The sequence below is a fragment of the Anastrepha ludens genome, chromosome 3 (assembly GCF_028408465.1).
Source record: "Anastrepha ludens isolate Willacy chromosome 3, idAnaLude1.1, whole genome shotgun sequence".
Taxonomy (NCBI): domain Eukaryota; kingdom Metazoa; phylum Arthropoda; class Insecta; order Diptera; family Tephritidae; genus Anastrepha; species Anastrepha ludens.
This window is the reverse complement of record NC_071499.1, coordinates 805,337-830,263: the sequence shown is the minus strand read 5'-3', so window position 1 is coordinate 830,263 and position 24,927 is coordinate 805,337. Positions and strand designations below refer to the sequence as shown.

Genomic DNA, 24,927 nt, shown 5'->3' with positions numbered 1-24,927 from the left:
AACAATTTGTGGTATACGTCTTGATTTTTTTCTTCAAATGGAGGGACCTAGAATTTTAAGCCATTAATTAAGAAGTTTTTCATGGAAGAAATATACTCGGAAGGTTGTTATTGCCTGCCGGGGGCAGGTATTTGGTGTTACATACACGGGCTTTCCAACGCAAGCATTATTGACTTGTGTCACATCTCAACCCATTCGGCCACGGCGGGTTTTCAGTAAGGTCTATGCATTATTTACGTTTTAAAATGTTTAATATGGGAAATCGAGTAGACATCATTTATTTTTGTAGTTGGTGTACCATTTTTGTAAATAGCGTAATATATTATATAACACTTTCGAATATTCTTGTTTTTATGAAGATTAATTTTTTTATTTTCATACGGCACAACTAACTGGGCAATGCCCAATTGCGGGCGTCTATAATTCCGCGCATTTCCATAGTCATATTTTTTGTCTTGGGCGTAATTGTAATTCTGTGTGTGTACACTCAATAAACAGAATGGAATGTATAAACCAAATATTTGCATCTACAAATAAACTCGGATGGGGTGGCTTTATTGCACTTCATGCATAATTGGGAATACATAAAATTGAGGCATAGAAAAAAGTAAGTGTTTTTTGTTTAATTAAATTGAAATTCTGAGTTTTGCTCTGAAAACTAGAACGTTATTGATAGCTGAATATTTGATATTGATATCGATAATATTTTCTAATTTTTTTATTTTTCTTTTTTTTATGGAAAATTGTAAAACATTTTTATGTAAATTAGAAACTATCTTATATTGACCATCGCTATAAATAAAAATGTTTGTACGACTTCGTATCAGTCCACTAGTAAATTAGCCTGCAATTGTAAAAGAAATGCAAATTTCGAGATTTTTTCATAACAGAAATCGATTTTAATTACCTGTGCAAAACGTATCCAAGAATTTCCACGCCATATTGGGAGTTTTTCGAGTTGAGTCAGGTTTTTAAATTTCCCACTTAATGTTCTATAATTTGATGGAAAATATATGTAAATTAGCTTAATACAGGGTGGCTGATGAAAGCCGCTACCAAAAAAAAATTTAATAACTTTTTTTCTTTTTAAGTTATCTGTTCCATTTTTATTTTAATTTGCAGATTGATCTTTAAAATTTATTAAAATGGATAACTGGGGCACGCAAACAAGAATTTGGATAGTCCGCCGCTATCACGCATTGGAGTCCGTAGTTTTGGTACAGAGAGAGTACAGGCGGATGTTTGGCGGCGATCCCCCGAGCAGATGGACCATAATGAGACTGGTGAATAATTTTGCTGAGCAAGGAACAGTCGCAAGAAGGCCTTATCATCGAAACCCACCAGTTCGGACGGAGGAAACGATCGCTGCTGTAGCTGCAGCTATACAAAGCAATCCAAGGGTTTCAACAAGAAGCTTATCTGCTCAACTTGGTGTCAGCCGACAGTCTTTTCAAACAATAATGCACAAAGATTTAGACTTATTTCCCTACAAAATTCAAATGGTTAACAAACTGAATGCAGCAGACTTGCCGATTCGCTTGGAATTTTGCCAGAAGATCCTGCAAATGGTGGAAGAAGACCAAAACATGTTAAACTGCCTTTTCATGTCTGATGAGGCCCATTTCGATTTAAACGGCAATGTGAACAAACAAAATTGTCGAATATGGAGTACTTCTAACCCACAGATACTCCACGAGACGGAATTGCATCCTCTTCGCGTGACAGTGTGGTGTGCGGTTTCTTCACGCTGTATTGTCGGGCCTTTTTTTTTTTTGAAGAAAATGGTCGCACCGTTACGGTTACTGGAGACCGTTATTTGAAAATGCTGAAAGAATTTGTCTATCCAGGACTACGCCGAAAGAGAATTCCTTTCAACTCTGTGTGGTTTCAGCAAGATGGGGCAACGTCTCACATAGCCCAGACTGTTATGACAGAGTTGCGACGAAAATTTCCCAATAAACTGATTTCAAGAAACTCCGAATTTCGTTGGCCCCCCAGGTCGCCTGACCTTACTGCACCTGACTTTTTCTTGTGGGGTTTATGTAAACAAGAAGTTTATAAAACAAAGCCAACAAATTTGGATGAACTAAAACAATCCATTCGGGCAACAATTGTGGCTATTCCTGTCGCAACTCCCAAAGCAGCAATGAACAACTTTTTACTAAGATGCCGCACTTGTGTCAACGAGCATTGGGGCCATTTAAATTCAATTATTTTTAAAACTAGTTAAGCTACATTTAATAAAATTTAATGACCTTCAACTTGAAAAAAAAAAAATAAATGAATTCCATACACTAAAAAAAAAGTTATTTGAGTTTCTTAATGTAGCAAAATTCATCAGCCACCCTGTATAGTGATGGTATAGTTCTAAATGCCAATTACCTATGAGTCACCAACTGAAATGCCATTTTTTGACCAATTTGTGGTAGTATTTGCAACTCCTTTATAGATCCCGTATTTAGTAAATCTAATATAGCTTTTCGATGTTTTTGAATATTCGGTTTATTTATTTTGACGTTCGCAATTGCCTTTTTCGAATCAAGGCCAAAGTATCTTTCTATGACACTATTTTTTAAAGAAGCGACACAATTCCTGGCGCTTTTATGTTGTTTTGAGTTATTTATAGGTTTTCCATTTCCCTTATCTGATTCCAATATATTTAAGTGAGCAGCATCAATAGAACTTTGTCGTTCTCTCATTGCAGAAACGCGGCGAGAACGTCGTAATGTTTCATTTACTGTGCCGCAACCGTTTAAATTGGTAAATGAGTTATATTGTAGCCGTTGTGAAATCCGTCGAGATCGTCGCATTTCTACTTTACTACATGTAGAATCCTCATGGGCTTCAGAAGCATTTGCAGGTAAATATAGAATTTCAGCAGGCTCTTCAGCACCAGCAGTTCCTTTAGTAGGTACAGCAGGGACTTTGAAAACCGGACTGCTTGTTGTAAACTGAGTGATAGAAAGTGTAATTTCAAATATTTTCATACATTACAAAAAAATTACCAGCTGGCATTTGGGATATTTTCCTATAAGAGAGGACTCTAACAACATTGATTCGGAACCATTTCCATTGCTTAAAGGTGTATTCTTTGCTTTCACGACATTTTCTTTCCATACTTCTTGCATAATAGTTTTGAATTCTTCACGACTAACAAACGGTAGCGCGCCAGCACTAGCGGAATCGGTTGTCCATGGAGTAGAACTACGGTTTTTTTCCATAATTGTAGTTTGCTGATTGAAATTCTCTTTACTTAGATCTTTAAGAGTTTCTAAAAATTGCGACATTTTACTTTCCATAACATTTTCGATTTCTGCCATACATTTACGCACTATTGGACTATAACTGTATATAGAAGCAAATAAAATATACAATTTTCAAATGTGTTTTTGCTATTGCTATCTGTTGCACACCTTAGAGTTTTACTTGATGTTGGCCCATCATTTCCAAATATTGTTGATGATGATACGTTTAAACTTATTATTGAGGCGCGGGAATCGAGAGACTGATCCATTAGAATACTTGATTCCCGATTTCTTGAGGGAAAATTTGACTGTATCGTAGAGAGTTCGGGAACCAAAGGAGCATGCATGCCTGTTCGCGCCCTTCAAGTATAAGTAGACATTCGGAGTAACATTTCGATAATGAATTTGACAACTTACTTTTCTGTTTGTTTTGGTGTAAGTCCCATTTCAGATTGGTTCAGTTTATCGACGATATTATTTCGTTTTAACTTGCTTGGAGTACAAAATGTGTTACTGTGATATCCAGCCTTTAGCGCCTTATGATCCAGGCTTACAGCTATTCCGCAAAATTGTCGCTTCTTGGGGACAGGCGTTATGGTAGGTTTCTTCGGAGTTTTCATTCGGTTTTTCTATACAAAAATCATATAGAGAAAAATTATTAAAATATTTGTATATTATGTTCTAACTTTTCTCCACTGCTACGACAAATGGCGCTTAATTTAGCTTTACCTCAATTATTAATTTAATTTAATTTATCATTATTGGTAGTATTAATATTCTATCTGAATTTTATAATTTCTGTTTAACAATTTTAGCTGTAACTTTAAATTTTAAGTTTGCTGATGAATTTAATGTTGAATTTTACTTTTATAATAACACCACAAATGTACATAAGATTGGGATAACGGCCTTATTGACCATGAAAATGAAATAACTATCTATAGGTACAAGTGGCTCAAAATTAGATAATAAAGAAGGAGGTGCGGTCTGCTCCGAATAACTGGAGATAAAGCAATCATTCTGCCTACCCGATCACTGTAGTGTATTTCAAGCGGAAGTCAGTGCTATTAAGGAGGACTTACAGCGATACAACGAGAGTATTATCGACAAATGAAGTCTACATTTACTCAGGCAGTCAAGCAGCTATAAGAGCGCTAGAATCCGAAATGCACTAGTCAAAAACAGTAATAGAATGTTTTAAAGTACTAAATGACGTGTCTCAATACTACAAAGTACACCTTATTTGGGTGCCAGGTCAGAGGAATATAGCAGGAAACTGCAAAGCAGGCGAACTTGCTCGAATTGGTACAACTCTTGATATCCGTGATAGAATAAAACATTGATGCCTATGGCCATTGCCACTTGTAAATTACGGATAGACAGAGAAATTATTAAAATAGTAAATACAAAATGGCAAAACCTAACAACATGTGAATTAAGCAAGCAAATTGACATAGCCGAAACTCAACAGTGGTCGTTCAAAATGCCTGCTAAAACTCAATCGAGAGAATACAAGAACATTGATAGGAGTATTAACCGGTCTAGTAGGTAACCATGCGAAAAGACTGAGAGTTCTCACGACAGTCGGTTCTACGTTACCGGAACAACCCGGATTTATATCCGGCCAAGGACTGTCACTTCATCAGCATTCCCCATATATGTCAAGGAATGTTTATGCTGCTACAAAACAACAACAACAGCTGAAAGTTCCATACTTAGAAGCTGCTATAATACAAAAGAAGACGAAATTATTAAACACCTCCTTTGTGAGTGTGAAGGTTTAGCTAGAAGAAGACTTTACGCACTTGGTAGTGCATTTTTAACAGATGTAGCGGATATAGCTCACCTTAAACTAAGTTAAGCTCGTTTATAAAAGCCACAGGATGGTTTAAAAGGGATCCCATGTTGTAAGGAAAAAGTTGCAGTAGTAATTTCAAGTATCACAATGGACCTACGACAGATCTAAGTGTGTCATTTTGGCCTACCTCACTGTCTGTCTGGTGAAGCTTTGGGAGCGGCAAAGGCCTTCCAAATGTCGGACGAAAATTATCCGAAGGCATTAGCTAGTCTCAATTTTGCGATACAATTTCGAAACTTTTGGAGCTGCCAACTATTCCAAAGCCATCTGCGCTTTCTTTGCGCACAATGATTCATACAGTGCCGGCTATTTACGACTCGTTGCTGTTGTTGGGTGACCAGAAAAACATCACAAACGCTATCATACTTCATCTGGTAATGTCGAAAGTTGACCCCGTTACTCGATCGAAGTGGGAAGAACAGTTGGGTTACGATAAGCTGCCATTATGGCGAGAGTGTGAGGCAGCATTCAATAAGCGATACCAACATCTATCCGCCAATGAAGCCTCAAGGTCGAGGCTACATATTTACATATTTACTAATAATTACATATAGGCCGTTAGTTAAGTTTAGGCTAAGAAACACTACAAAACATGATCTGAAAAATAAATTATCAACTAGAAAAGTAAAATCGAAACCGCGAATACGTGTCCTTATTTACGAAGGTAGTAACAGGCAATTTGTTGTGTCGCACACTCCCCAAAAAAATTAACTTTCTTAAAAAAGCTTAAGAATTTTCATTTTTCATTTTACAAAAATTACCGTATATTTTACTACCTACATAGAAACTAATTCAAATTAAACATTTACTTTTCATTTTGTATATTTTTTGGCGTGCAAATGTAGTTAGTAAAGAGTTTATAATTTATCAATGATTAATGATATTTTCCAAATATCCAACGCGCGCCTGCTTACACCACATACTAATAATACCAAGATATCTCGCCATCGCCCTCCGTTAACTGTAGGTGAGGAGCTCAATTCAAAAATTTTGATTTTCTTCAATAGAATATTTTTTTATTCGGGAAGCTACAGGGTCCGGCACTCGAAGTGTAACCAACTTCAGACCGCAAGCGCGCGGAAGCATTTTGCCAAGAATAAACGCGAAAAAAAATCAGTAATGGGTTTCAAACGTAATAGTGTGATTGGATTATATTTGGCTAGAAAATCACAAACAGCGGTTGTTCGTGAGCTCGAGCACCTTAAAGTAAATGAAGTTTTTGTTTATCGCACCATTACTCGTTACAATGATACTGGTAGCATAGCGAAACGTCGTGGAGGAAAAATGATATCAAAGTCAAGCCTTACAAGATCCAAAAGGCACATGATCTCACACCAAGGCAGCAACAAGTCAGACTTGAGACAGCGAAAGAGTTGCTTCGCTTGGCCTAAAGCGGTCAATTGTGTTTTCTGACAAAAAAAATTTTCGAATTGAGCAATTCGATAACTCCCAAAACGATAGGATTTATTTAACCGACCGTTCATGCGAGAATCTGATTCATCGATTGGTCCCGTGGAGGCAGCACCCGCCAGAGGTAATGGTTTGGGCCGATGTAACCAAAGATGGGCGCTCTCCAATCATTTTCATCGAGTCTGGCGTCAAGGTAAATGCGACATATTATCGGGGAAGTATTCTGGAGGTTGTTTTGAAGCCGTGGGCAGACAAACATCACGGTGGCAGACCATGCTCACAAAGCTCGAGTGAACGAAGAATGGCTCAAAAACAACGTTCCGAACTTCATAACGTCCACACAATGGCTCTCAAACTCACCAAACGCGAATGAGATGGATTATTCTTTTGGGCCATCTTGGAGAGCAAGGTCCGAACTAAAAGATTCACCAGTCTTGAGGGGCCAAAATACCTGCAAGTCACATTTGGGCAGCTTGCGATTCGTTTCTGGACCGTCTCAAAGCCATAGTCAAGGCAAAAGGTGGTCATATCGAGCAAAAGTAAATCGATTCTCAATTTTGTATTATTTCCACACATTTTTTACTTTGAATTGAATAAAAGTAATTTTCCAAACTACATGAATGGGTTTTGTTGTTGTCAGTGTGGTGTAATCACCGGTCGTCTTCGTCTAGCTCATCTAACGGTAGGCCCAGGAAACATGCTGTTTCGACAGGTTGGGTCCAGAGGAAGAGGGGTGTTAGATGAGTGGGTTTGATGGGGCAGGTGAAAAGGTGGTTAGTGTGCGGGGTGCCTTCACATGCCGGACATATGTTTAGTATGTCGGGGTCGATTCTGGATAAGTAGGAGTTTAACCTGCTACAGTATCCAGAACGTAATTGTGCCAAGGTTACGCGGGACTCTCGGGGAAGCTGGAGCTCATCGTCTGCAATTGGTGGTGGTTGGACTCCGATAACGGCATTCGGGGGTCGGGAGCTTAAGAAGGTGGTAATGATCTCCCGATGAATGTCGTTTTTGGCCTGTCTGTACACTGTTCGATCCTAGAGTGGTCTGTCTGTTTTGCCTATGATCTCGTCCACGTAGTTCAGGAAGTGCCTCCTGATGTGTCTGGGAGGCGGCTCAGGCTCAAGCAGGTGTCTGCATGGGTGAGGCCTACTGTGACACCCTAGCAGAAACTGCTTGCTGAGCAGTTTGTTATGCCCCTTCACAGGAAGCATATGAGCCTCGTCGTGCAGGTGTTGTATGGGGGACATCAGGAGACATCCTGTCGCGGTCCTAATTGCAGTATTTTGGCAGGTCTGGAGCTTCGTCCACTGCATATCACTGGTTCCAGGCGACCAGACAGGCGCAGCATAGTTAACCTGTTAACTGGGTATGACGAAATTTTTCGTCATGGAAATTAATCGTAATATATTGAACGCATTACGTTCTACGTTGTTCTTATCTATTAAATCTTAAAGTGGTTATATATATTGAATACATTTGAATTATAAAATATTTTATCAAAATAAATAAAAACCATAAGTTAAAAACGATATTCCTTTATTATTTGAGGTGTGATATTACTTATCGCTGCGAAGAAAAAGTCCCCATTCTGAAACGAGTTGAGCAATAGCTAATTTCCCGGTTAACAGGTTAAGAACCGATCGGCCTATTGAAAGTCGATAGCAACATTTCTTTATCTTTGCCCCAAGTGCTGCCGGCAAGCGACTGCAGGACCTTGTTGCGATTCTGTACTTTCGTTGCATAGCGGTTGTATGCGCTGAGAAGGGGAGCAAGCTGTCAAAGGTAACTCCCAATATTTTGGGGTTGTTAATCGTCGGAATTTGTGTATCATCGACTTTCACCTTGACCTCCTCTGTCCAGGTGGTGAAAAGGGTCGCCGTGGATTTAGTGGGGGAAAGTTGTAAGTTCCTCGTAGTGAAGAAGCGAGAAAGGTAGGCGAGGTAGTCGTTTACCTTGGACATCAATGTCATTGCCCGACGTCATTATCGTGCAGACGTCGGCGTATGAGGCCAGTGAGACTCCCTCTGGTGGCTGGGGGAGTTTCGAAATGTAGAAATTAAAAAGCAAGGGTGAAAGGACACCACCCTGCGTAACACCTTACTTTATTTTCCTCTGTTTAGATGTTTGGTCTCGAAAAATCACCGACGAATGACGACCACTCAGGTAGTTCGCGGTCCACCTCTTCAGCCCTGGCGGGAGTGTCGACTGTAAAATGTCATATAGTAGCGTGGCGTGGCTGTCTGTATCGAAAGCCTTTTGTAAATCCAACGCTACTAGGACAGTCCTCTCGCAGGGGCGGTTTTGATTAAGTCCGTGGTTTTCCTGGGTGTTTATGACGGTAAGTGCCGTGGTGGAGCTGTGCACTCTTCGGAAACCATGCTGGTGTGAGGCTGGGGTCAGGTGTTCTGTAAGGAGTGGGAGTAGAAGGGCTTCAAGAGTCTTCACTACTGGGGAAAGGAGAGTTATCGGACGATAAGACTCCCCTTGGTTGGCGGGTTTCCCTGGCTTCAGTAGTGGGGCCACTCTCCCTACTGCAACTGTCAACATTGCTCCACACACATCAAGGCCAAACATCTCCTCGAATGCCAGGTACTCCACAGAATTAGATCATCCTTCTTAATCAATCAAATCAGAAATAAACAACAACGTCAGCCGTTTAGCGTGGCATTACATTATTGCTTATTGCGTTATATTTAAGACCGCAGAATATGACACCTCCCATTGCGGTTTTCAACGAAAAGATTCATGATCAATGCTTTCCAAAGGTTATCATGTATGTATTGTATTAAATCAGTATAAAGCATATATCGAGCTTTTAGATGAATCAGTTAACAATGGATAACGCCAGCGAAAACACTAACGGCCCAGTGAGCGACTATCCGAACAGCGTCGTCTTAACAGCACTACAACAGCTACTTGAAAGAAAATTCCCATCACAATTATTTACTTACGAATTGTTGCCGGCTACCAAAAAGGGTGAAAATTACATAGGAATTCTGTACCGCATTGCTGTTAAATTAGATGTAAGAACAGGAAGTTCTTATTCCAGTCTAATTCTCAAAATACCACCACGAAGCCTCACAAGGCGTAAGCAATTTTTCATCAGACCTTGCTTTCTGAGGGAATCACTGGCTTATCAAGAGGTATATAGTTGAGAGATACACTTTTTAACACAATTGTTCTAGAAAATTGAGTTTGGCACGTATTTTATTATTGCATAGTTTTTACCGATGGTCAAACGATTCCAAAACAGCAAACACATATCGAAAGAATACGGCTTTCACGAGTACGCCGAGTGTTTTCATATCTCAACAGATGAATTCGACGAGGCAATATTTTTAGAAGACTTAGCTCTGCAGGAGTTTGCACTGTTTGATCGATTCGACGATTTACGCTTTCAGCATGTCGCAATGGTAATGCACGTCTACGCGAAATTGCACGCGGTCTCTTTTGCTATAAAAGATCAGGAACCGGAGGCTTTAGACAAATTTCGAAAAATTCAAGATATTTTTGAACAGCGAAAGGACGATCCGAATTTAAACAACTATTTTGAGGGACTAAAGAAGTCTACACAAGCATGCATGGACGCAGAGAGTGACAGATACCAAAGAGTACTTATGAGATTTTTTGAGCGTCCATTCTTCGATATTTTTCTGGAACTGATTGACGGTAATAAATACGAGCCATATGCAGTAGTATGTCATGGAGACTGTTGGAGCAATAATATAATGTTTAAGCATAAGGTAAGACGATTTTCACAATAAAACAGTACTGATTTCTATGATGCATCCTATAGGACGGAAAAGTCATCGCGTTACGTTTGTTGGATTGGCAACTACTCCGTTACTCGTCACCAGTTACTGATTTGATGTATTTTCTATTTACCTGTACTTCGAAGGAGTTTCGAAGAGTATATTACGACGAAGTTCTAAACGTATATTATGAAGAATTGGTTAAGCACATTTACAGGTAGAGCTTTGAATCAAATGCATTCTAGTCAATATTGGTAAAATTCATTTAATGCGGCATATTTTTAATTAAATCCCAAATCTAAGTCGAGATCGTATACGAATAGCTTTATGCTCTCAGATTCCTGCTTACGGTTTTCAAAAGAATCATTCGTCATCATATTCATATACAAATGTTATTATAGACGATTGTGCGAGGCGTACGAGCGCATAAAACTAAATCAATTGAAAAATCCCTAGCATTCTATTTAGGATGTTATTTCCGCAATAAGTTCGTTAGTGTTTGGTTAAATATTTCTCTTTATCGAATTTCCTGACGAACTTGATATTCAATAAAAAGATATACCATCTCGACGGAGATACCTAAGGATTTTACGGTGGGTGGAAATGTGCTATCACTATCCAACAGCTCCAACTGTATTTATATATTTTATACATAGGCTGGGATCTAACCCATCCAAATTATTTCCCCGAGAAAAATTCAACGAAGAACTTAACAGAAGAGGAGCAGTAGCTCTACTTTTTGCAATGATTGTGCTCCCAATTATAACAATTAAAAGTGAAGATGTGCCGAATTTGGAGGAACTAAGCGAGCGCGTAGAAACAGGCGAATTTATAAATCTGAAAGAATCAGGACTTCTTTGTAAGGGAAATGTGGATACATACGGTAAGCGAATGCGCGACGTTGTCATTGATTGTATTGACTTTGGATACATAAAATAAATGTAAATTATAATCTAAACATCAAAACAATAAACAGTCGGATGTTATAATTGCATGTTCAATTACCTTTGATTCAGCTAGTATTACACTAATATGGGGCGAGTGTTTCAATTGCTTCACACTTTGAGCAAAACGAAGAGTTGATAAAGTTTCTGTGAGATCAGCACGATGAGGGCTTATACAAGCCAAAAGTGTTAAATAAGAGTTTTCATTAAGGGAATCTGAAATCCATTAATACATACATATATGGCTTTTTATTAAGGATTTCAAGTATACCTTGCAAAACTGATGTTAGCACGCTATCGCGATATGGAATAACTTTGTGACCGAGCGCTTTGGCCTGCAAAACTTTACCAATTGAGAGAAGACCCTGATTAATGTTAACACCTTCCGACATAGCAACTCCTTGGTGGCCCGTTCTACGTACACCTTCCGAACCTGCTAAATCGACTAAATTTAGTCTTGTATTAATGACGCCTTTTTCGGAAACAGTGTGAACATGAATCGTGAAAATTGCATGTGATCGTGAACTTTGAGAATTCATTTTAGTTGGCCTAACATGCCGATTCTTATTGCCTTGTTGAAGGACACAGTGGCAATCGTCCATAGTTTTGAGTACTTTTCGAGTGCCGCCAGTATATTTGTATCCTAAAGATATTGCATTAAATAAAATATAAATACTATAATTTTGGCATAATCACCTCGCGCTATAATCGGTACGTTGGTATTTTCACTCAGCAAATCGAAAACCTTTTCATTATAAATTTCAATAAAAGAGGCGTATATTTGAACTGGAACTTCTGAACTAAAGCTGCTTTCAGGTCCCAACACATCTGTTTGCAGTATCTCCAACAAGCATCTGGGTATAATTCCGACGTCCTCACCTGCAGAAGACTACCAAAGGTTTTTTTTAATCTACGCGCAAATAAAAAGGAAATAAATTTGTTTGATTCATACGCTTGAGTTTAGTCCCATCGAATGAGATTTTCCAGTTCCTGTTTGGCCATATGCTAATGCTGTACAATTGTAGCCCTTTTTTACCTTATCGACCAGAGGGCGAATGTCACGAAACAATTCCTCCTGAGTGGCCGCTGGAACTAACACCTTATCGAAAGTAAAGGGTCTACCGTCTGCCACCAAAATCTAAATTTACAACATTGCTAGTTACGTGTTTTTTTCTTGAAAAACATTTTCTTACATTTGCACTGCATTCAAGGTATGAAATTACACTTGTGGTCTGTGAATCTCGAGCGGGCTTTTCACGCACAATAACCCGCACGGCAGCCGCATCGTTTCTGTCATCTATATTCGACATATTTACTGTTACACTTTCCTAACTGAGCTTTATATCAGAAATATTAATCTATATAAATGTTACTTATTTATTTGATTAAAATATCAACAAAAGGCGGACGAAGATTATTTCAATTTTTTAAATTATTGCGACAAATTCGAAATTTCAGTTGCATCTGCCTTCGAATACTTTGTTTTGATATGGTTTACATAAATTCGCCTTGGTTTATGTGTGGTTCACATTTGCGATTAAGTTCGCCAGTAAAATATGTATTTATAGAAAGCCAAACTTATATTCATGGATACAATCAAATCATCAATTAAAAAAAATTGAGTAGGGATATGAAAGTCAATGTCCCGTAACAGAGTTGAATAATCAATTTCCCTTTTACACTAAAATCAAGAGATGGTCTACTCTAAATTAATTCTAATGAAGCGGAAATTGTAGGAAAGCATAGGTTTAGAATTCAATAATTTTAGAAATAAAGAAAATAGATTAAAATAAGAATATATTTCAGGGACATCTAATGGAAAAATTAAATTCTCTCAATTTTTATCTAGTGGCAAGGCCTCCAGATAAATGATGAATATTAGGCCTCTTCTATTTCCCATTTCTCCGCTCGCTATCTCTATACTCGATTAATTTATTATAATAAATATTCATTTATACCACTTGCTACCGCTTGGCGAAACGAATGGAGCTAGTAATTTGATATTAGACGCAACTGGTATAAATAAGCATATGTAGATGGAAGTGGAAAAGAACTTCCAAACATTACATTTTGAGTATCAGTAAGACCGCGTCAGGGAAGCATTTGTTATTTCAACGCGTTACTTGCGATGCTCTTGCTCCGTCAAAACTCAATGTGGGTATTGACTGTAGATCAATAAAATTTGAAAAGTTGAAGCAACAAAAGTCTCACTGTATAAACGTGGAATAATGAAGTTCCCTCGAAAGAGAGTTGGCAGCATTGAAAATAGTGAGTTATGCCCAAAACCAAGGCGAATTTATTACAGGTGACAGCAAACACATATAGGTAAAACCCTACATGTATTTGTTGTTGCGTTTGGTCCAACCATCACGTCAAAATCAGCAAGCAAATGTAAACATACGAATGTAAACATACCAATACATACAAACAAAGCATATCATTTTGACGTAAGCCATACCTACGGTGAAAAATTCAGCTGGGTGAATGCTGTCACCTTAATAAATCCACCTTGCCCAAAACAGAATTGCAACGAACAGCGGATAACGGGCGATGAACAGATGATCACTGCGTGTTGAAAAATTCAGTCGTTTAATCACAACTGCGAGGGGACGGAAAACACTCCTGTCCCAATGGTTCAGCTTATATTTTGTGGCAACAATAAAATTAATTTTGTAGGGAATTCTTTTCGTTTGCTATATTTGTGAGTACATGCCAAAATGAAAAATCCGTCCCGTCGCAATTTCATGCTATTAAATATTTTCTAATTTTGACAGCCCGTTACCCGCTGGCCATTGCAATTCTGTCAGGCCATAATATCAGTTTTATGGGGTATAACCTAAACAAATTTATATTGAAGGTGGCGTTCTCCCAAAACAGTTTCTTTATTTTTGCGATTTTGACGAGTCTGACGTCTGCCTCCTTCTCAAATACTCCATATACTTACTATTCATTCCGCTCAAATCTAGCTAAGGAATATCGAAAATAAAATAATTATTATTGAATCTTTATTAATGTCACTTCCAATCACCGCACATGTTATAAATTTTTCAAATGTTTCAAACTACTTCCTTTTTTTTTTGAATATTGAATAAAACACCATCGGACACCTTTGTTGGGTGCTTGGCCGTCAATTTGTGGTGTGCGTCTTGATGTTGTTCAGCAAATAGAGGGACCATGAAAAAGCTTCTCATGTAAGACGATCAAACGCATATACGTACAGATATATACACACGTGAATTTATATACATATATACACTCAGTAGATAACGATTCTATTAATACCGCGGAAAATTCAAAATCGAAAGGGAAATAAAATTAAGTTCGAGCGCTTTGGCGAGGTGCAATGGAAGTTAAGTATAAGTGTTAGGTTAGGTTGACCTAGCTGTCTGAAAATCATCAAATAGACCTATTGGTCCTTAGTGATTCCAGTTGGAGCTTGACGCTGCGTTTTCTTGTAATAAGCCTGCGTCTTTTGCGAATCTAAGTAAACTCTGAAGCTCTAACCGCAAGAGACATTCTAACCTCTCATATTGCAAAGCTCCCAAACATTTCAGTCGGGTTCTAGCAAATGCAGGGCAAGAACATAGGTGTTCAAGAGTTTTCCTCTCTTCTGTAAGTGTATTCAGCAAGCAAAGGTATCCGAAGTTTATAAATAAGTAAATAAATTTTAAGCTAATGGTTCACTTGGAAATGAGCTACAAAACCTGCCCGAATATTCCGTTGCTTTATATTTACTTCTAACATTTATATTAAAGTGATTAGGTTTTTTAATCATAATTCCTTTGGCAATCCGAATTACTGGGTCGCCCGAGTGACTTACTTTTAATTTATATGGATTAACGAAATTTACCTTTATGTATTTACACAGGTATCTTGAGATACGTTAGAGTGAAAAGTAATTAACTGTGAAAATTTTTCAGTTAGGATTAATAGTGACATTATTTATCAAAGTTAGAAGATGTAGTTAAATTTTTGGATGTGCGGATAAGGTAGGAGGCACTGGAACATTGCCTACTGGTGGTAAATTAGGCCGTGCAAAGACTGTGGATTTTGGAGAATTCTCTGAAGAGTTTGTAGTTGTTGCACTCTGGACTGGAAAGGCAACTCTCTTGTTGAGGTTGAGTCGGGTTCGGCCTGCTGGGCGAGACACATCATTTATAGGGGGTGGATCATTCCAACCAGGAGTAAGCGAACCTAAAATCAAAAACATCAATGTTCTTTTATGGAATCAAAATCACAACGTAAATAATTTAGGCAAACTCCCTGGGTTCTGCTCCGAATTAAGCTCTTAAAGGCTCGTATTGTTTATTACCTGGGAACGGTTTAGAAGGCGGTGGAACTTCCGACAATCTATCTGCCATTAATACTTATATTTGGAAATGAAAAAAAAATACTGTCTTCCACTTTTTCGCCTTGCTCCTTTTATTCTAAAATTGTTTTTTTTTATACGTCGTCAACTACCACTCTCAGTGTTGCCGTCTCTAAATTTTCCGACAAAGTGAAAATGAAACAAAACAAAGGGCTGCAAGCAAAGCGTACCTTTAATTTCGCCTTGGCTTCAAGTAATTCGGTGACAACCGCAATCAAATTTCGTACTGATGTCCATATGCCAAAATACATAGCTTTTTATATCCTAAAGTAACGAAAATATTGTATTATTTTTATCTTAAATGGTCGACTGTATGGAGTCCATTCGATGTTACTTCAGCAAGGCGGCGAATTAATTATATCACATTATTCGGGGATTATGGTGCTGGAGAGTCTTTGCTCCGGACAAGGATAGCTGGGACCACAATGCCGAATAGCATAGTACAAGTACAAATTAAAAGATGGTATCAAATTAAGAGCAATGAGGGATATTTAAAAGGAATTTTTGTGCATAGAGCTGCAATTAAAACGGTCAGCTATATTATATATCTCGGCCTAATCCTGGATTCCAAGCTAAATTTACAAGAACTGATGCAACCTCCCCCAAAACACCAAATCAAATATGGTTTGCAAATGTCTAGATGGGAAATCTTCGATAATCTTGGAAATAGCCTGATAATCCTGATTTGAAGGTGCACCATGATAATTCGAATATCGGCAGTTCGGACCTCTCTTGCTAAGCTCCAGTGCTTAACATTCGTGTGCAATACAAGAGTAATTCGCATCTGTCCTACAGCTGTCTTGGAAATACCACTGTATAACAACATATGATATTTTGAATGTCAAAATGACTTGCTGCCTTGTCGTTGCTTTAGATTTTTATTTACATTCTGACTCAAATTTTGATATTCAAAATACCAAATTGCGAAAACAAAATTCATGTAAATGTTGTTCTTGTACAAGTGCCACTACTTGGTATGAGAATAAAATGTTACTAAATTTGATAGGGAAAAAATAATACGGACAACATTTACTATATTGCTTATGAGTTGAAATGGGGCGAATTCGTGCAAGGTGCTATTACTAAAGCAGCCAATTTTATTTTTTTCTCTAGTGGCACCACCTTGTATAGATTCGCTTTGCTCGCAATGAACGATTGCCTGTGAATATATAGGATTATTATGCTCGCATAGATATGCTTGCAGTATTTTATAAAGGCAACGTATGTGCATCGAAAATAGTAACAATAGTAAAACCAATTCAGTTGAAGTGATTAAAAGTTATATATGTATTAAGCTTTGGTAAAATAAGTACAATCGAATGGTTATGTTTTCTCTTCGAAATTGTGTGAAGTCGTGTTATTTGTGAATTTTCAAGAGCTCAATTGAAGGTGAATATTAATACACTGCTGCAACAGATTAAGTTAAATATTGTAATAACTAGTAATCAGTTTTCTTCTACTAACTCCATTCCAATAAATTAACTACTATCGTTTTATTTTAAACTGCGTCATAACTTGTCTGGGCATATATTTATATTTCGTTTTTTGTTTCGTTTGTAGCATTTGTTTTCCTTAGTATACTACGTTTTCGTGTTTGTTTCGTTATTATTTGTGTTGCCAGACTACATTTTTTATAAACTACGAAAGTATTTATGATTACACACATTGAACAGGTTGTATCAGTAGATCAAAAACAACATAAGCAATGTATTTTGTTTTTGTCCTTAAATGTTAAAATATCTGAACTAAGATTTAATGTTTAGAGAATTGAAAAAAATTAGACCACTTGGAAACCAAAAAATAGCAACAAATTAAATCAGGTGCTTTGATGCTACGCCTGTTCAATGGGTCTTGTTTGATATAGAAAATTGTGAACGCCATTGTTCTTAAATTTGCAGCAGCTATTCCAAAAATTTTAACATTTGTACATAATTGGTATAAAGAGGATTCTTTATGTATATCACGATTGCACAATAGCATGCATAAGTACTAGAGTACCCACATTGCGCTCCTAAATTTACAATGAAAGAATAATAACTGGCAGAGGATCGCATTTGTCATGCTACATTTCATGCTTATTGCAATTATCTTTCTTTCTTATCCATTCTGTTGACTGCAATCCGACCAATTCGTGCACCTTGCAAGATTAAGAAAATCCTCCACTACAGCCTATTATAAAAGTATAGCAGCCATTTTATTTTGAGAAATCTGGTCTACATATCCTATATGCTAATTCTCCGATTTTCAATATGTGAGTAGTTTAAAAAGATGTGGACATACAAGTTAATCCGAAATATTTATTTTAATTAATTAAAATGATGAATTCGCTAACAATCAAATAAAGATTAGATGTGCGTATATATATGTGTACTTTAGTTTATAACTATTTAGATTATACAAAAGAATTAATGACGCTTATCACGAACCCTTTAATACAAAAATTCAAATTTCTACAGATTGTGTACGAAATACCGTGTAAAAATCTGCAGCGCGAAAGTCTTGGTTACCACAGTGAACAGCCAACAAATAGCTTCAGAAATTTTGTTGATTTTGGAGGGTACATTACAAATATATTTTGCTCCAACTAAAGTGTCTTCCTTTGTAACTTTTGACGGCTGATTTATTTTCTTTTGCGCCGACGCTTTTATGATTGTGTCAAGTTGATTACTTGTTGAACTATCAAAAAATAAATAACCAAAATAAATACAGGGGGCGCCATCTTTTATCACGGTATGAAAACATTGAAAAAAACAACTGAATTGTATAAGTGAGGTATTTTTATTTCGTTTGGTTATTTACAATTTATTAAAATTATTTTTTGAATACAATATCAATCAAGAGGCTACCTTTATTGGCAATCAAAAACTGCGATCTTTTTTCTGCGTTTATCATCACCTTGTCAAGCATTTCGGTTTTATAGCGTCGATTTCGCGTTGTTTCGGTGTAAAGGTGTTCATGGTTGAAATTGTACTGAATTGACGTATCGAAAACATGTATGTTGAAGTCGATCGGTTGGTAAAAGACAAATTTTTCAGCGTTTACATATCGACATAAAAAATGGCGCACCCTGTACTACTACCAATAGTATGTATAATAACACAAATATGCATCTTTTCATAAGTGTGACGCTTAACCCCCACTCGGTTTTGCGTTACCTAACAACTCCGATTTATATCCGGCCAAGGGCAGTCACTTCAGCAGCATTTCCCTAAAATGTATGGAGAATGCTGCTGCTATTACAATAATACATCTTAAAAATAATAATATCCAAATATATGACATACAGAAAAAAGTTTAGAAGAAAGGATCGACACACAACTCTTTTTTAAAACTCTACTTTTAAAACACCTTTCGATCAAACGAAAATGGCGCTTTGTCTGAATTGTATTCCTGTAATATTTATATTGACGTCGACCATCAGTGATGTAAAAATATTTGACCCGAACTCTCTGGCAACACTATTCCGATATTCGAAAACATTTTCTGCTTCGTCTAGGAGTAGAGAAGAGAAATGAAAATACTAACAAAGGAAATGAAAAGAGAATATAGAAAAAAATATTCGATTTCGTAATTTTTTCTTTGTTTGCGCACAACATCCGAGTTGAATGCAAACAATTAATACGCGAAATTTTGGATTTTCTTCAGTTTAATAATTGAAGTCTAAAAATATAGTTGGTATAGTGTTAAAAAGAGATTGATAAGTTATATTGAGAATTACGTTCTGAAATTAAAGATTTTTCGGTAAGAAATATGTAGAAACTAATGTCGCAGCTAATATAATATAAAGAGATAAATAAGTGGAATACGCAATGAAAATCAAGTATATATAAGACTAAACATTTAAAAAAAAAATATGAGTAGGCGTGTAATACTAAGGCCAATTTATTTTGAGGATAGAGTAAATTAAAGGAAACGGATCTGTAGTGCTACCGTACTAAGGTCAATAAGCATATATGAACATATACAATCAGCTGCTCACCTACAAACAAATGTAATTGCATGCATACATATCCATTAATAGGGGAAAGCTGCAAGTCTACAAAAATAATCCCTTAGAATACTTACTTAGCTCAGCAAATTATTTTATTAACAATCTATTGTAACGACTTGTGTTTGTGATGCGTATCAAAGAACTTGATGCATGCATTGAGGAGCCTCGAACGACTACATTTCGCCAACCTTTTTTTGTTCAGGAACATTTAATTTGTTTTTATGCAGCGCAACTGATGCTTAGGAAGTCGGCCAAAAAACTGCCTCAAAAATGGTTGGCAAACAAATTTAAAGAAAATAAAATTTCTGATGATTTATTCTTCCAGAAGGCAACTATAGCATCATCGCTGTAAGTATGTATGTGGTTGTGTAGTTGTTAAAGTATATTTTGTACTGGAGAGACCATTAGGACATTTCGGTATTAGTATGAGAACTATTCATTATTATTAACAAGTATGTTATTTGTTCAGACAATTTAACTGCAACATTAATTCATTTAGGTGCTAAAATGTCGGTAGCATCTCTTGAAAAATTGTGTAAGTATTAATTACATATTGCATTCAAAAGTATGTATGTCTAATATGATATATGTCAATCACTGCTGTTATCAAACATGTAGGGTTAATAGTTTGAAGCAATGTGATAGATGGATTCATACATGTATGTATATGCGTAAAAAAGCACAGACAAAAATTACATACAATTACAAAACATACCATCGGTATTAACCTGCTTTAGAAACATATACAGGGTATGCATACTAAATTCACATAAAATGAATTGAGGCTAGAGTCCTACGCCGACAGCCATTGCGGCGGCGGCATCGTCAGTATTAGATATAATCGGCGGAGAATGTTAGCTTTGAACGCTGTAAGAATAGAAAAACAAGCGAGGCGACGCATGAAACAGAAATGTCAAAGGCCGGAAAGGCGCTATCAAATATAACATTGAACTTTTCGTAACTTTAAAACGCTTCAAGCCAAGCTGGAATTTTTTTACAGTTGTCGAAGCAAAGCAGAAGTGCATTGGCCTTACAAATTAAGACTTCCCAACTATTTATTTGAATTAGAAGGGAGAGTGCCTAGCGCTGATGGTATCGAGCTGTACAAGAAAGAATTACCCCTTAAGTTCTTGAAAAAACAAAAGAATACAAAATAATCGTAACACAAAACGTAAAGCTTGTTAACGATGTGAGAACTCCGTAGCGTCCGTTTATTTGTAATTGTGAGTCGGGCATAGAAAGCCATGCACCAACTCGCTGTTGAATAGCACAAAACTTTTTGGATAGTAAAGGCATGAAACACGTTTTTTCTCGCCAAAAATTCAAAACGTTTTGGGCTGATAATAAGCCTCCTTAACCAAAATTTACACTTTTTTAAGCTTTTTACTCATGAATATTGACATCAAATACTAAAAAAAAAATTTTTTTTGTTACAATTTTCAATGATATATCCGGCTGGTATGACTGCCTGAAGTTACCCCTATTAAAAAATGGTTGGCGCCATATCTTAATATAAGTTTGGAGAGTCTGAAAAAAAATTGTTAATAGTAAAGATTAAACTTGTTGCTTTGGCATGAACTACGATGGCTGAAATCCGAAAGAACATCACAATGGCGGACATGAGAATTTTTAACCGTACATTGTTAAATATTAACCCCTAACGGCCGAGAACTTTTTGGTAATACTTGCCCATAAGACGACGGAAAATTAGCGTCGGCCTTTCGGTCATAAAGGGTTAATAATTATAATTATAATTCATGCTATAAAGACATACTGTGAGCGTTAAAAAAAGTGTACACCATATTTTAATAAGTTTTGACGATTTATGTATTTATTTTGTAATTTCAGTTATTTTTCATAAAAATATACATAATTCATACTACAACTACATAAATCCATAAAAAGCAAAGTTTCGAATTTTGCTTAAAATATATAAAAATTCGACAAATTTTCGTCAAAATTTCAAATACATATTTTACTCAGAATATTTAGAAAAATTTCGGGTATGCAGTTTTATAGATCATTGAATTTTGGTAAAGTACAAGCTTCAAGAGGTACGGAACTTGCGTTTCTCTAAAATTCTGAGTAAAAAGTTTTAAACTATGCCGAATTTGTATAAATTTTACACAAAATTCGAAACGTTGCTTTATATGGTTTTTGGAATTGAAATTGCAACACAAATAAGTAAATGGTGAAAGCTTCTCACTTGTGACATTGGAATTCTGACACTCCCTTAAAAAAGGTCGCATTTAAGAAGGGTGAAGAAACACCTTTTTGGTAAAAATGGTAGCAAAAAAGTATGACGCTATTATGTTACCTAAACATTATAACCCTAATTAATTCTTTCCTAAAAGAGGCGGAGTCATTATAAATATAGTTCACGAAAAACAAACTTTGAACATACTCACGCCTTCCTTTACCATGCTTTGCGCACGTAAATTTGTAGTTTTGACCCCCAAGTCCAGATTATTACACTCCTCACTACTTGAAAAACTATCTGTACTTATTTAAATTAATTATTATATCGACGGCGGACGTTGTAGCCGAATGGTTGGTGCGTAACTACCATTCGAGATTGCGTAAGTTGGAATCTACGTGCATGAAACAGTAAAATTATAACAAAAGTTTTTACTAAGAGCGGTCGCCCCTCCCCCGAAGTGTATTTCTACCATGAAAAAGCTCCTCATCTGACGTTTGGAGGCAAGCAATTGCTATATATATCGCTAAATGGACTCTTGTTGGTAACTTATGTATTTGTACAGTCCTACTGTAACCTACTATATATTTGAAAGGCATAGGGCTATGCTTGTCGAAATACCCATTTTTCACGCGCATTGCCCCATTGTTCTTGCTCGTAAGCACACCCTTTTAAAAACGTAATGTTTTTGCTACAAATTCTACTTTTCGTCCACTTCACTTAAATTTCTAGAGTTAGCAACCCTTAGCTTTCTGAGCAAACCTTTTATTATTGAATCATGTGGTGGGTACATAATTTGATAATTGAGTGACGTCAGTACAGAAAATAAACAATCCTTTGTTTAGAAGTTACGAGTACTTGTTTGTGATTGTATGTCCCTAAATATGTATGGGGCATATTTAAGTTGGTAAAAAAACAACAAAAAGGCGGTGCCTTGCCAACAGTTTATAATTGGGTGAGTGCATGTGTATTGATTTCTTGTGTTCAACAGTTTAGACTTGTTTCGCTTGGTTCGTTAGTTGGTTAAAGTGGTGATTCATCCAGAATCCAATGAGCGCTTCCGCACTGTTTTGTTGCCACATCCTCGCTACCAGCTTGTTTAACGGCTATTTACAGCATAACTAGATCCAGTTTGTGCGGTTTAAGAACCTTATTAGGTTGTTGACGTCTAGGCCAGACAATTGTTCGAGACTCTCGAATAGTGATTTGCCCAGGGTTGACATTCTCTCCTTCCAAAAGGTAGGACATTCATAGAGGAAATGTAAAATCATTTCCTTTTTCTCAGGTTATTTACAACTGTGGCAGTGTGTGTGGCTGCTTGTTCCTCGACAGACCAAAAACCAGTTATGAGTGAGTCTCCAGGCGTCTCGTCGTTTCATGTTTATCAACACTCACGTTTATTTGAGGTTGTAGGTGGGCTATAACGATGTGCTTTCGCTTACTCTTCCTCTTATTTTTGCTTGTTTATTTTCTGTACTGACGTCATGCCTCGTAAGACGGCGCAATCTTGTATTATATCATCCTTGTACATATAAATGTTATTGCCCTAGCGAAGTCACTTATAAATTCGCCTCGGTGTGTACATATGTATGTATCCATTTACAATTGTCAGAAAAAGTATCCGTACGGAAAGATATGAAAGCAACATACAAAGAAATTCATTGTAAAAAAAATAAAACATTTTAAACTTTTATGAAAAATGTTTAGTCAGTAATTTTTCTACAATTTCTATAATTTTTTTCCTAAATACATCTTTAAAAATTAAATTTTACAAAACGAAAACAAAAAACTTCACTTTTCTTTTAGTTTGTAATTGATTTTGCTGTGACTACATTACTTTGGAGATTTTTTTAAGTTTTTATGTACAAGAAATATCGATGGCCCTCAAAACTCATTTCTTTGTGTACGGATACTTTTTCTGGCAAGTGTAATATTCAATTATATATATATCGAGCTCATGGTGTAAATAACTCTGCTCCGAGATACCTTAATTCCAGTTTACTTTGCATTTCAAGTAGTTCTTCTACTATCGTTGTTCGGTGCTAGCAACTGGTATTTTTAATATGGCGATGTGATACGAATTTTGAGTGTAAGCCTCTGCAGATGATTGATTCCATCAATATGTATGTCCATATATTCGTCTAGTCCTCATTGTGTGTGTGTCCCTAAGATTTGTTTCATTTAAAGCTTTCTTATTTATATGTATGTACATATTTGAGTATGCATTCGTATGTATGCATATCACGAAGTATCATTCTTGTATCCATAGAGCACACGGTAGAGTTGCAAATCTGTAAGAGTCAAAAATCTCTGCTGGAAAGGCAATTTTTCCTTTGTTCTCTCCGCTAATTAAACATACGGATATACGTATTTATAGGTATTTATACCTCAATATATACGTGCGTAAGACCGCGTATAACTCGAGAACGGATCGTCCGTTTAAGTAGTCTTTTTTTGTTGTTTGTCACCAAAAAAAATTTTAAGGCGAGAAAGGGTTAAAGATTTCCCCAAAAAAGGGCATTCCGGAATAATAGATTTTCAGCAATGAATTCAACGTTAGAGCAAATATTTTTTCCACAAAAAAAGCGATTCATAGCGCATCGTTTACCACAATATTGTAACTTTTTTCATTTGAACAACCTTGCTTAAATTCAGTTGTGCATTATTTTACAAATCCGTTTTAATTTCACCATTGGTTTTCTTTTTCAAAAATAAATATTTTATCACTGCTCGACACTATTTTTTCCATCGTTGCGAAATCATAAAAGTAATGTTTTTTGCTATCGCTGACTCTCCGTTTGACAATATTTTTGTGAAAAGTTATATTTAAGAAAAAATTCACTGTTAAAATATTAGGTAATTATCAAACAGCCCTCGGATTTGAAAAATATGTGGTATGTTGGCGTGTTGGCAACTCGACCGCTTTACTTATTTACGCGAAAGACAACAAAACAAACAACCTGGTTCACCACGAAGAATTGGATTGATTGGACTCGTGATACTCCGTGGAAATATCTAAAATGCATTGAATACTACAGAATTCAAAAAATATTTCATTCATTTAAAATAAATTTTGGGCGGGACGAAGTTCCCAGGGTCTACCTTGCTATGCTTTTATTATGGGAATTCGTTTTCCCAAATTATGGTATTTCATAAGA

The 24,927-nt window shown here is 36.5% G+C and overlaps 4 protein-coding genes across 7 annotated transcripts in view; 2 read left to right on the top strand and 2 right to left on the bottom strand.

Moving 5' to 3' along the window:
* Positions 1 to 683: 683 nt before the first annotated feature.
* Positions 684 to 12,714, bottom strand: LOC128856801 (kinesin-like protein Nod). Its single transcript, XM_054092149.1, has 11 exons — positions 12,406 to 12,714; positions 12,165 to 12,350; positions 11,909 to 12,101; positions 11,484 to 11,855; positions 11,274 to 11,428; positions 3,663 to 3,874; positions 3,414 to 3,605; positions 3,006 to 3,345; positions 2,383 to 2,951; positions 908 to 992; positions 684 to 844 (listed from the first exon to the last, which is right to left on the bottom strand). The coding sequence occupies exons 1-11, from the start codon at positions 12,520 to 12,522 to the stop codon at positions 824 to 826; spliced, it is 2,442 nt and encodes an 813-aa protein (XP_053948124.1). The 5' UTR covers positions 12,523 to 12,714; the 3' UTR covers positions 684 to 823.
* Positions 9,350 to 11,241, top strand: LOC128856802 (uncharacterized). The gene is made up of 4 exons (XM_054092150.1): positions 9,350 to 9,659; positions 9,738 to 10,259; positions 10,313 to 10,485; positions 10,925 to 11,241. Exons 1-4 carry the CDS (start codon positions 9,351 to 9,353, stop codon positions 11,205 to 11,207), a joined length of 1,287 nt encoding a protein of 428 aa, XP_053948125.1. The 5' UTR covers position 9,350; the 3' UTR covers positions 11,208 to 11,241.
* A 2,171-nt stretch (positions 12,715 to 14,885) lies between the features above and the next one.
* Positions 14,886 to 15,693, bottom strand: LOC128859390 (uncharacterized). Its single transcript, XM_054096423.1, has 2 exons — positions 15,525 to 15,693; positions 14,886 to 15,406 (listed from the first exon to the last, which is right to left on the bottom strand). The coding sequence occupies exons 1-2, from the start codon at positions 15,571 to 15,573 to the stop codon at positions 15,177 to 15,179; spliced, it is 279 nt and encodes a 92-aa protein (XP_053952398.1). The 5' UTR covers positions 15,574 to 15,693; the 3' UTR covers positions 14,886 to 15,176.
* Positions 15,694 to 16,721: 1,028 nt separating this feature from the next.
* LOC128856798 (breast carcinoma-amplified sequence 3 homolog) overlaps positions 16,722 to 24,927 on the top strand; it is a 32,909-nt gene continuing 24,703 nt past the window's right edge. For 2 of the 4 annotated variants that reach the window (XM_054092145.1, XM_054092141.1), the window contains exon 1: positions 16,723 to 16,970. The gene's annotated coding sequence lies outside the window, so the exon portion shown is untranslated. Of the gene's footprint in view, positions 16,971 to 19,157; positions 19,323 to 24,927 lie in introns of those variants that run through there. The other 2 variants (XM_054092144.1, XM_054092142.1) reach the window with 2 other exon arrangements.

Bases quoted from the DNA above. Each gene is read 5' to 3' on its own strand.
- LOC128856802 (XM_054092150.1), top strand. From the start codon at position 9,351: ATGGATAACGCCAGCGAAAACACTAACGGCCCAGTGAGCGACTATCCG. The intron at 9,660-9,737 runs GTATATAGTTGA...ATTATTGCATAG, and splicing joins AATCACTGGCTTATCAAGAG to TTTTTACCGATGGTCAAACG. The intron at 10,260-10,312 runs GTAAGACGATTT...TGCATCCTATAG, and splicing joins ATATAATGTTTAAGCATAAG to GACGGAAAAGTCATCGCGTT.
- LOC128859390 (XM_054096423.1), bottom strand. From the start codon at position 15,573: ATGGCAGATAGATTGTCGGAAGTTCCACCGCCTTCTAAACCGTTCCCA. The intron at 15,407-15,524 runs GTAATAAACAAT...TTTTGATTTTAG, and splicing joins GCCTTCTAAACCGTTCCCAG to GTTCGCTTACTCCTGGTTGG.
- LOC128856801 (XM_054092149.1), bottom strand. From the start codon at position 12,522: ATGTCGAATATAGATGACAGAAACGATGCGGCTGCCGTGCGGGTTATT. The intron at 12,351-12,405 runs GTAAGAAAATGT...TTGTAAATTTAG, and splicing joins ACCTTGAATGCAGTGCAAAT to ATTTTGGTGGCAGACGGTAG. The intron at 3,875-11,273 runs GTAATTGAACAT...ATTTTTGTATAG, and splicing joins TAATACTAGCTGAATCAAAG to AAAAACCGAATGAAAACTCC.